Source organism: Salmo trutta, chromosome 32 (assembly GCF_901001165.1).
Source record: "Salmo trutta chromosome 32, fSalTru1.1, whole genome shotgun sequence".
Classification (NCBI taxonomy): domain Eukaryota; kingdom Metazoa; phylum Chordata; class Actinopteri; order Salmoniformes; family Salmonidae; genus Salmo; species Salmo trutta.
In genome coordinates, this window is record NC_042988.1 from 32,684,205 (window position 1) to 32,696,645 (window position 12,441).

Below are 12,441 nucleotides of genomic sequence, written 5' to 3' on the forward strand. Positions count from 1 at the left end.
CTTCTGTGGACAGGTGTCTTTTTTACAGGTAACAAACACACTCCCTTTAAGAGTGTACTCCTAATCTCAAACTTCTAACCTGTATAAAAGACACCTTGGAGCCAGAAATCTTTCTGATTGAGAGGGGGTCAAATATTTATTTCCCTCATTAAAATGCAAATCAATTTATAACATTTTTGGCATGCGTTTTTCTGGATATTTTTGTTGTTATTCTGTCTCTCACTGTTCAAATATCATTAAAATTATAGACTGATCCTTTCTTTATCAGTGGGCAAACGTACAAAATCAGCAGGGGATCAAATACTTTTTTCCCCCACTGTAGGATTAGCATTGAAAACATGACCAGCGGTCGGGAAATCATGTTATAAAGTGGCTGTAGATAACTTTAAAAACATTTAAATGTATAAAATGACAGTAAAACAGTTCATCTATTTGTTTGCGGAGTAATAGTGAAATTCACCTCCGTTGTGTTTATTTTCCACTTTGATGGTAAACTTTCTGTACTGATATCATTCTCTCCCAGTCATTTTCATTCCGGCGCTGGTGCAATGAATTTGTTAATTTTATAACGCTTTGCATTTAATTATTAAGCTATCTTAACCTCTGTTATCTTCAACCTAGCCTATGGGTACACTTGCAATGGCCGCAATCATTGACATGAATGGGGAGGCCCGTTCTATTCACTCTATTTCTATGGGCTACACACCATCATAAACACGGGAGGAGTTTGGCTCGACACAGGCATGCTCTGGTCTCTACAGCATGGGGAAGGAGACTTGGATAAGGCAGGAACGAGAGAAGGTCTTACCTCCCTTGGAATTGTAGTGCTTTACTGGAAGGTCCTTAGTCGGCAGGGGAATGCACAGAGAGACAAAGACGGTAGGAGAGAGAGGAGGAGTGGAGATGTCAATGTGACACAGTGGAGAAAAGAGAGTGACACAGCAGAAAATTACTGGATGAGCTTCCATGAAGAGGAGAATATAAGACTTTAAGAGGGCAACAGTAATTGAACACAATTAATTGAATCAGTGATTCATTCAAATGTGAAATATGTGCATTTGGTAAAAGCGAGCAAAGGAGAGAGACAGAAAGAAGAACAATAGCCAGAAGAAAGAGAGAGGAAAAAGAGAAACTTTAGCCAAACAAAAAGTCAAGGAACCCTTGGTGAGTGAACAGTCACCCAGAGTCCCTAGATAGATCCTTATCTCATCATGGTGAACCTGGACCTGAGGTCTCTCACCCTGCCGGTGGGCATCATCCGTATGTTGGAGGTGGTCCTCACCTGTATCTCCTTCAGTCTGGTGGCCTCGGCAGGCCATGTGCTCTCCACACACTGGGACTGGTGCATGTTCACCTGGTGCTTCTGCTGCTTCTTCTCCCTCTTCATCCTCATCATGGAGTTCACCCGCTTCAGTGCCAAGGTGGGGGATGTTTACTGTCTGGATTTTATGGAATAGATTGGTGGGAGGGGAATTTGTGGCTTACGTGTATCGTAACTTATGAGTATCTGTCTTATATATTTCTAATGTCTTTTTCTATTGTAAAGCAGTAGTAGATGTAGGTGCACGTTTTTGGGGAAAACACATTTTTCAGGAAAACTCTTGGCCCTAGAAATAACCTTTCCTCACATCTTCCCTCCTCATCATCTCAAGGTGCCCATCTCCTGGAATGACTTCACCACGGCCTTCGCCATGCTGGCCGCACTAATGTGTTTCACTTCCTCCATCATCTACCCCACCTTCTTTACCTGCCTCACCTGCTACCGCCAGATCGCCGCCACCGTCATCTCCCTACTCTGTTTCGGAGTGTACGTCGGCGAGGTGGTGTTGGCCCGCCTCCGGCCCGGTGGTGAGATCAGTGGCTTCCTGTCCACTGTCCCGGGCCTCCTCAAGATCCTCGAGACTCTGGTGGCCTGTATTATCTTCACGTCGCTGGATCCGGCAAGGTTTTCGTTCAATCCGGGACTGCAGTGGTGCGTGGCGGTTTATTCCCTCTGCTTCATCTTCGCACTCGTCATCATCTTCCTCACCGTCGGTCAGCTGCTGTCGCTCTTCCCCTTCTCGTTTGACAAACTGCTCACGGTCTATAATATTCTGGCCACCATGATGTACATGACTGCTATGGTCATCTGGCCACTGTATGGTTTCGAGAACAACCCCCGGCCCGTTCCGTGTTCCCACTGTCCCTGGGACGATCTGGTTGTGGTGACGTTCATGACCGTGATCAACCTGGTGATCTATATTTTGGATACGATCTACTCGATAAAGGTGGTCTTCTTCACATGGGATGAGGAATAGGCCAGATTCTCAGGAAACTTCACTCCAACTTTTCCAGAACCCGTCAATGACTGACACACTATCATATTGCATGGAGAAAAAACTGTTTACTGAATAAGAAACTCCAGCACGTTGGTAATCTTGATTCTCCACATATGTTTGAAAAGATCCATTACATTTCTAGAGAATGAAAAGTTTATTTTCAAATCAATGACTGAGAGCTTGGAAGAAGAACATTTGCAGAACGTTGGCAGAACATTTGCTGATGTCTTTTGCCTCAGACATGTGGAAGATATTTAGTTATTCCTATAACACTGTAAATTAACTCTTATTGCAGATGAGGATTCTACAGGCAAGGACACGCTGTTTATCACTTGCAGCTATTAAAGTGTGCAGTAGGAAGCTGAGTTAATGATTGATCGTATCGATTTCATAGAAATTACAATTACGGAACTTTGGATCCTGATGCAAATACAATATGAATGTCTAATCTGGCATCATGGTGTGTGTAACTGTTCCGTTGGGCCAAAGGCACTAGCAGCAATACAGATTCTGCCAATTGCAAAGGATTTGTGATCTTATATTCATGTTGATCACTTCTTTCTTGGTTGTTAGACATGTTCTCTTATTGTACTGCTAGTTGGCTCACTAACTGCCAGATAGTTGATTAGCTGCTGAAGTGCTATGTGGACTGCACACTAAAAACAAATGGTTCTACAGTATATAGTGCCAAATAAGAGTTATTTGGCTCATAACGATAGTATATCCTATTTTGGTACTATATAGAACCCTTTTTTGAAGGTTCTATAAAGAACCATGCTCATAAGGTTATAAATGGAACCATTATGGTGCTGTAAAGAAACCTTTCCTAAGGTTCTAAAAATAACTTTAAAAATAGTTCTACATAGCACCAAAAGGGTTCCGCTATCATTACAACACTTTCTGGTGCTATAAAGAACCCTTTTTAATGGTTATTTATAGAACCTTTATGGCGATATTAAATTAAGAACCTTTCTCAATCGCAAAGGTTCTACAAATAACCCTTTGAAGAACCAGAGAGAGATATTTATACTGTTAAAATTGAAATCAGGTGTGGTAGCTCTGGACTGGAGTTGGAAGGGGACTCAACTCAGGAACTGATCTTTTGTTATGATATTGACCTTTTCTTAGAAGCCCATAGAATAGGGAGAGGTAATCAGAGAAAGTTTGTGCCAGGACAGGAGACCTTCTCCATTGAAGTGTACTATCTTTCAGATGCAGACATAGGGTGCATTCAAAATGTCCAGTTGTGCACTATATAGGGAGTAGGGTGCCATTTCCATTGAATGGGCTTGACGATTATATCCTCAAATTCATGAAAACACAGTCATATAAGATATATAAAAACTGATATTCGTGTTTGTGGATTAATTTACGTCTGCCAGATGCCTTTCATTAATTATTACCCAAAGTTTGTTTTGATGTGGGTTGCTAGGCTGTGTTGCCATTTGTAGTTTATGACTCAATAACAATAGACCTACTGATCAACATAACTAACTTGAAAATAGCAGAAGTGATACTGTAAAAAGTGTGACAGATTTCACAGTTGGAACTTCTGTCTGCTGAAGCGTGAGCCAAATAGTGTCTCAATCACATGACTGAGAATAAAAAAATCCTCTCAACAGACTCTCATTGTACTTCTGAAAAGTTTCATTAAATTTGATGTATAAACCAGTCTGGAGCGAAGATAGATTTTGAATATATGAATGCTTAGCTGCCATTAAAGAGACAAGGGCTTGTCCTTGCAGCATTGTCTATTGTCAAATAAAAAAGAATTTGTCATATGCACAGGATTCAGTGAAATGTACACAGAACAATGAAGTGCTTGCAAGCTCTCCTGTCAACTATTGCTGTTCTTCTGAATCGACAGACTGAGTTGTTTTCTGTTGCTGCTGTGTTTGAGCCGCTACAGTTAGTTTACATGCAAAATGTTGGGGAAGTGAGGTTTTGTGGTTTGTGCATAATGTGACTGACCGGACTTTGAATTTTCTACCTTGGATAATTTCTATAGAAGGCTGCTCCGAATGAGAAAGTGCAGGTAATAGTCCTAGGACGTAAAACTATGAGGTACTTAAGTTGGGACTGAAGACTTACGATTTATTGATGCATTTAATTTCTCATAACTATGGACACACTTTCAAGGTGCATACTTGGACTTCAGATGTGCAAAAAAGTTGAAAGTATTTCAAAGAAAATGTTGACAGAATCCTTCTATCTTACTGGAAAAAGTATTTTTTTACAGATATATTTCTCTAGAAATGCGATCAAGTTCACAATACATGGCAGTCAAACAACTGGGCCTGCAGCCAAGGACCAGATCATTTATAATCAGACCTGCCTGCAGACTATTTCAACAGAGAAATTGAAACTAAATGTGGTGACATGGCCTCTTTTTCGCTCCTCTTTGGTCCGTCCTTTCTCTCCTCTTTGGTCCGTCCTTTCTCTCCTCTTTGGTCTGTCCTTTCTCTCCTCTTTAATCCGTCCTTTCTCTCCTCTTTAATCCGTCCTTTCTCTCCTCTTTAGTCCGTCCTTTCTCTCCTCTTTGGTCTGTCCTTTCTCTCCTCTTTAATCCGTCCTTTCTCTCCTCTTTAATCCGTCCTTTCTCTCCTCTTTAATCCGTCCTTTCTCTCCTCTTTGGTCTGTCCTTTCTCTCCTCTTTAATCCGTCCTTTCTCTCCTCTTTAATCCGTCCTTTCTCTCCTCTTTAATCCGTCCTTTCTCTCCTCTTTGGTCTGTCCTTTCTCTCCTCTTTAATCCGTCCTTTCTCTCCTCTTTAATCCGTCCTTTCTCTCCTCTTTGGTCCGTCCTTTCTCTCCTCTTTGGTCTGTCCTTTCTCTCCTCTTTAATCCGTCCTTTCTCTCCTCTTTAGTCCGTCCTTTCTCTCCTCTTTAGTCCGTCCTTTCTCTCCTCTTTAATCCGTCCTTTCTCTCCTCTTTGGTCTGTCCTTTCTCTCCTCTTTAGTCCGTCCTTTCTCTCCTCTTTGGTCCGTCCTTTCTCTCCTCTTTAATCCGTCCTTTCTCTCCTCTTTGGTCTGTCCTTTCTCTCCTCTTTGGTCCTGAAGTTTGAGCACACCTGTCAATGGAACCTTTGATTCATGTATACATAACACTGTGGACAGCAGCTTGAATCTGATACCTCCATGGGACAAGGTTGATGCGAATAAATCAGCTTTGTGTCTGGAATTCTCTTTGTCTGTCTGGGACGTTGGGTGTGAGGGAGGCAGGTGTGCAAAGAAAAAACCTAGTATCTTCAAAAAGTCAACTTTCTTGCAGTTATTTTCAAATCTAATATCATTGAGTCTTGGAAGTTGACACGGGGTTTTGTATGTTTTTAATTGATCCTTGAGCCATAAAACCTTTACAACATATGCAGGGCAATGACTACTTTACATTTATGCAGAATAATCAAAATTGACAAAAATGTACATACAAGGGTTTTCAGGACAGCCCTTGGTGTGTAGGGATAGACTTATGCTGAGGCATTTTACATGGGTAAGGGAGTTGCCTGAACCTTTGGACACAAAGGAGGTCATAGGTTGAGAGTAAACTGACTGTCCCTTGCTGCATGTGTGTTCTGAGTGAACCTGTCCAGCATAATCAGGGTTGGGGAGTAATGGATTACATGTAATCTGTTACATATGATCCATATGCACGTACAGTGCCGGAATGTATTCAGACCCTTTCACTTTTTCCACATTTTGTTACGTTACAGCCTTATTCTAAAATGGATGAAATTGTTTCCCCCCTCATCAATCTACACACAATACCCCATAATGACAAAGCAAAAACAGGTAAAATATTTTTTTTGCAACCTTATATATGTGTCACGCTTTGACCTAGGAGAGTTGTGTTTTTCGGTTTATTTAGGTCAGGGTGTGATATGGGTGGGCAGTCTGTTTTTTTGTTTCTATGTTTTGTTCTGGTTTTCTAGTTCTAGGTTGAGTTTTGATGATCTCCAATTAGAGGCAGCTGGTTCGTGTTGTCTCTAATTGGAGATCATATTTAAGTTGGGGTTTGTCTATGGGGTTTTTGTGGGTAGTTGTTTTCCATTTTGTATGTGTTACCTGACGGAACTGTTGGTGGTCGTTTTGCTGTTTTTGTTAAGTGTTTCATTAATAAAGTAAATATGAGCACTCTACACGCTGCGCCTTGGTCCCCTTTAGATGACCCTTGTTACAATATGTATAAAAAAACATAAATATCACCATTAACATAAGTATTCAGCACTTTTACTCTGTACTTTGTTGAAGCACTTTTGGCAGCAATTACAGCTTCAAGTATTTTGGGGTATTACGTTACAAGCTTGGCACACCTTCTTTTTATGGAGATTCTCCCATTCTTCTCTGCAGGTCCTTTCAAGCTGAACAGCTATTATCAGGTCTCTCCAGAGATGTTCAATTGGTTTCAAGTCCGGGCTCTGGCTGGGCCAATCAAGGACATTCAGAGATTGTCCCGAAGCCACTCCTGCATTGTCTTGGCTGTGTGCTTAGGGTCGTTGTCCTTTTGGAAGGTGAACCTTCGCCCCAGTCTGAGGTCCTGAGCGCTCTGGAGCAGGTTTTTATCAAGGATCTCTCTGTACTTTTCTCCGTTTATCTTTCCCTCGATCCTGACTATTTTCCCAGTCCCTGGTGCTGAAAATATCCGCACACCATGATGCTGCCACCACCATGCTTCACTGCAGGGATGGTGCCAGGTTTTCTCCAGATGTGATGCTTGGCATTCAGGCCAATGAGTTCAATCTTGGTTTCATCAGACCAGAGAATCTTGTTTCTCATGGTCTGAGAGTCCTTTAGGTGCCTTTTGGCAAACTTCAAGTGGGCTGTCATGTGCCAATTGCTGAGGAGGGGCTTCCGTCTGGCCACTCTACCATTAAGGCCTGATTGGTGGAATGCTACAGAGATGGTTGTCCTTCTGGAAGGTTCTCCCATTGCCACAGAGGAACTGGAGCTCTGTCAAAGTGACCATCGGGTTCTTGGTCACCTCCCTGACCAAGGCCCTTCTCCCCCGATTGCTCAGTTTGGCCGGGTGGCCAGCTCTAGGAAGAGTCTTGGTGGTTCCAAACTTCTTCCATTTAAGAATGATGGAGGCCACTGTGTTCTTGGGGTCCTTCAATGCTGCATACATTTATTCGTGCCCTTCCCCAGATCTGTGCCTCGACACAATCCTGTCTCAGAGCCCTACGGACAATTATTTTGGCCTCACAGCTTGTGTTTTGCACTGACATGCACTGTCAACTGTGGGACCTTAAATAGACAGTGTGTCTTTCCAAATCATGTCCAATCAATTGAATTTACCACAGGTGGACTCCAATTAAGTTGTAGAAACATCTCAAGAACGATCAATGTAAACAGGATGCACCTGAGCTCAATTTCATGTCTCATAGCAAAGGAACTGAATACTTATGTAAATAAGATATTTCTAAAAACCTGTTTTCGTTTGTCATTATGGGGTATTGTGTGTAGATTGATGAGGAAATGTTTTTGTTTAATCTACTTTAGAAAAAGGCTGTAACGTAACAAAATGTGGAAAAAGTCAAGGGGTCAGAATACTTTCTGAATGCACTGTATGCACATATTACATGTAACGGATTACAAAAAAACTGTAACTGTAATCCGTCACGTTATCAGCAAAATTATTGCAATCAGATTACAGATACTTTTGAAAAACGACATGATTTCTTCTAGGATTACTTTTAAATTCAGAAAGGATGTTTCTGAAAACATACATTATGACACCTTTCTGTTTTCTCGATGATACTCAAATCAGCATTGAAAAAAGGTGCAAAATTAAGTTTGGTTCCACCTGAGCGAGTCTGACCACAAGTCAGAGACCACTATGATGACACACACACCAAATGCGTTTTATTGATTGTGGGAAAAGAGCAGGAATAGGCTTTTGTAGGCTACAGTCCAAGCTATGTCTTCCAATGGTGCGACTGTTGTCGCCATGCAAAGATCATACATCCAATTTGACTACAGCTCAGCTTTCAACACCATTGTGCCCACCATCACTACGCTAAGGACCCTGGGATTAAAAACCTCCCTCTGCAACTGGATCCTGGACTTCCTGACCAGCTGCCCCCAGGTGGTGAGGGTAGGCAACAAAACATCCGCCATGCTGATTCTCAACACAGGGCTGATCGTGGACTAGAGGAAGGCCCGATCCACATCGATGGGGCTGTTGTGGAGCAGGTCGTGAGCTTCAAGTTCCTCAGTGTCCACATCACTAAGGAACTATCATGGTCCACACACATCAACACAGTCGTGAAGAGGGCACGACCACGCCTCTTCCCCCTCATAAGGCTGAAAAGATTTGGCATGGGCCCTCAGATCCTCAAGAAGTTCTATAGCTGCACCATTGACAGCATCTTGACTGGCTGCATCACCGCTTGGTATGGCTTAGCATCCGACCGCAAGACGCTGCAGAGGGTAATGCGTACTGCCCATTACATCACTGTGGCCGATATCCCTGCCATCCAGGACCGCTATACCAAGCGGTGTCAGAGGAAGGCCCTAAAATTGTCAAAGACTCCTGCCACCGAAGTTATAGACTTTTCTCTCTGCTACTGCACGGCAAGCGGTACAATGCACCAAGTCTGGAACCAACAGGACCCTGAACAGCTTCTACCCCCATGCCTCAAGACTGCTAAATAGTTAGGTAAATAGTTAACCAATAGCTGCATTGACCCTTTTTGCACTAACTCTTTTGACTCATCACATAGGCTGCTATTATTGTTTATTATCTATCCTGTTGGCTAGTCACTTTATTCCTACGTATATATACATATCTACCTCAATTACCTCGTACCCCTGCACATTGACTCGGTACTGGTACCCTCTGTATATAGCCAAGTTATTGTTACTCATTGTGTATTCATTCCTTGTGTTAATATTTTTACATTTGTCTACTATTTATTTTTTATTTCTCTCTGCATTGTTGGGAAGGGCCCGTAAGTAAGCATTTCACTGTTAGTCTATACCTGTTGTTTACAAAGCATGTGACAAATAACATTTTATTTTATTCATTTAGCTATTTGCGCCTTAAAGATTTTGGTTGTTTTGTATGGCTGTTCACAAATGTACAGTATATGTGTATTTTAACCTAATAATGGTTGAATTGAAGAACATTAAGCTGCCTATCAATCATTGTTTTTGCGACCAGTGGACAGCCAGTGAAAACAGCGCGACATCTTCATAGTGCGGATCCTAGCCTATGGAATACAAGTTTGAGCGAATTCCTCCCTTCTAAACTCCTCCATGGTATTGTGCTCCACATACTGTCAGAAACAAGTTTAATTAACAAAGACCACGAGTGTGGCTTTTATTGCTCAATCTAATTAATGCTGATTGTAAAATAATGTCCCTAGGCCTAATGGACACATGCACTTTGATAGATTTAAAGTGTCACCAACAAAAATGTAAACAATAGGCAGCATAAGAAATGCAGCATATGGCATTCATTTTTCACAAGCAAATATCACTTTTTGGTTGTGCTCAAAGCATGCCATTCCATGAGAGTATAATTTATTTTTCAACTCAAAGCAATTAGCCCAATCAAAAAATCAAATTATTATTGTGCCTGTAAACATGCTCATTGCTACATTATTAATGTCTCAGAGCACCATAGAATTATAATTAGTCATTACATGTTTTTAAACAATTGGCACATCAAATCACTTCCCCTCTGGTGGATGAATGACTACTTCTGCTCCGTACTTGTAACTACCTAGGACAAACATCCAATAATGCAGTCAGCAGCTTGCTACAAGACTGGTTGTGAGTGTTCACTCAGCCTTACCCATTCTGTGGTGATTCACCCACCAAGTCAAGGATAGTGTTTTATTCCAGCCTCGCCTGCAGGGACAGGGAGGAGGATCTATCATGGCTCCTGAGATCTTAAATCCTAAATTCACCACTAATGAGAGAAAGTACTTTTATAGAACTAATGACCAACAGAGGAACGAGGAGTGACTCACACTGTGCTGTATTGAGACAGCACAGACTTTTCTCTCTGCTACTGCATATATATATATATATATATATATATATATATATATATATATATATATATATATATATATATATATATATACTGATTTCTTCAGCCAGCAGGTCCTGCGGTCATCCCTTAACTCTGTCCTTCTGCAGGTAGTTGATGGGCTCCAGACATATTATTGCCAGCTGTCTGCTTCCCCAGGACCTACCAACCCAGGGCAAGACCTGCAGACTAGGGGACTGACACTGGTCTGGAGGGAGATGGGGAGAGCTGGAGGTATGGAGTTACTGCAGATGTAGAGGGGTGGAATGAGTGTGTATACATACATGTATATATACTGCTCCAAAAAATAAAGGGAACACTTAAACAACACAATGTAACTCCAAGTCAATCACACTTTTGTGAAATCAAACTGTCCATCAATGCGAGCTGTGGCAAGAAGGTTTGCTGTGTCTGTCAGCGTAGTGTCCAGAGCATGGAGGCGCTACCAGGAGACAGGCTAGTACATCAGGAGACGTGGAGGAGGCCGTAGGAGGGCAACAACCCAGCAGCAGGACCGCTACCTCCGCCTTTGTGCAAGGAGGAGCAGGAGGAGCACTGCCAGAGCCCTGCAAAATGACCTCCAGCAAGCCACAAATGTGCATGTGTCTGCTCAAACGGTCAGAAACAGACTCCATGAGGGTGGTATGAGGGCCCGACGTACACAGGTGGGGGTTGTGCTTACAGCCCAACACCGTGCAGGACGTTTGGCATTTGCCAGAGAACACCAAGATTGGCAAATTCGCCACTGGCACCCTGTGCTCTTCACAGATGAAAGCAGGTTCACCCTGAGCACATGTGACAGACGTGACAGTCTGGAGATGCCGTGGAGAACGTTCTGCTGCCTGCAACATCCTCCAGCATGACCGGTTTGGCGGTGGGTCAGTCATGGTGTGGGGTGGCATTTCTTTGGGGGGCCGCACAGCCCTCCATGTGCTCGCCAGAGGTAGCCTGACTGCCATTAGGTACCGAGATGAGATCCTCAGACCCCTTGTGAGACCATATGCTGGTGCGGTTGGCCCTGGGTTCCTCCTAATGCAAGACAATGCTAGACCTCATGTGGCTGAAGTGTGTAGGCAGTACCTGCAAGAGGAAGGCATTGATGCTATGGACTGGCCCGCCCATTCCCCAGACCTGAATCCAATTGAGCACATCTGGGACATCATGTCTCCCTCCATCCACCAACGCCACGTTGCACCACAGACTGTCCAGGAGTTGGCGGATGCTTTAGTCCAGGTCTGGGAGGAGATCCCTCAGGAGACCATCCGCCACCTCATCAGGAGCATGCCCAGGCGTTGTAGGGAGGTCATACAGGCACGTGGAGGCCACACACACTACTGAGCCTCATTTTGACTTGTTTTAAGGACATTACATCAAAGTTGGATCAGCCTGTAGTGTGGTTTTCCACTTTCATTTTGAGTGTGACTCCAAATCCAAACCTCCATGGGTTGATAAATTGGATTTCCATGGATTATTTTTGTGTGATTTTGTTGTCAGCACATTCAGCTATGTAAAGAAAAAAGTATTTAATAAGATTATTTCATTCATTCAGATCTAGGATGTGTTATTTTAGTGTTCCCTTTATTTTTTTGAGCAGTGTATATATATATATATATATATATATATTTATTTTTAAAAAATTTTCTTTTCTTTTTTATTTAACCTTTATTTAACTAGGCAAGTCATTTAAGAACAAATTAGTATTTACAATGATGGCCTACCCCGGCCAAACCCGGATATATATATATAAACTGCATATATATATATATAAACTGCATAAGGGGACATACACAAAATATGCATATGTCTACTTGCACACACACATACACGCACACGCACACGCACACGCACACGCACACGCACACACATACGCACACAGAGCAGTGGTTCCCAGAAAATGCTTTCCCTTAGTGACGAAGGTGAACCACAAACGCTAACATCTGTTAACATTCATCCCGGACGAGCCCCCCATATGTTACGACACCAGTAACTAGCCCAATGATTTTATTTTGCTGCACTCATCTAGGGGTCTTAGGCCTAGCTACATGGTCTGTAACCTGATGTGATGTGTGCATAAATGTGAGAGGTAAGCGT

General features: G+C 42.6%; 1 protein-coding gene across 1 annotated transcript; it reads left to right on the forward strand.

Annotated features, from left to right (window-relative positions):
• Positions 1-1,103: 1,103 nt before the first annotated feature.
• Positions 1,104-3,120, forward strand: LOC115171747 (myeloid-associated differentiation marker homolog). Its single transcript, XM_029728846.1, has 2 exons — positions 1,104-1,421; positions 1,653-3,120. The coding sequence occupies exons 1-2, from the start codon at positions 1,212-1,214 to the stop codon at positions 2,295-2,297; spliced, it is 855 nt and encodes a 284-aa protein (XP_029584706.1). The 5' UTR covers positions 1,104-1,211; the 3' UTR covers positions 2,298-3,120.
• The last annotated feature ends 9,321 nt before the right edge of the window (positions 3,121-12,441 follow it).

What these genes read in the sequence shown, in the direction of transcription:
- LOC115171747 (XM_029728846.1), top strand. Translation starts at nt 1,212, where the DNA reads ATGGTGAACCTGGACCTGAGGTCTCTCACCCTGCCGGTGGGCATCATC. An exon ending in TCACCCGCTTCAGTGCCAAG is followed by an intron (nt 1,422 to 1,652) that starts GTGGGGGATGTT and finishes CATCATCTCAAG; the next exon opens with GTGCCCATCTCCTGGAATGA.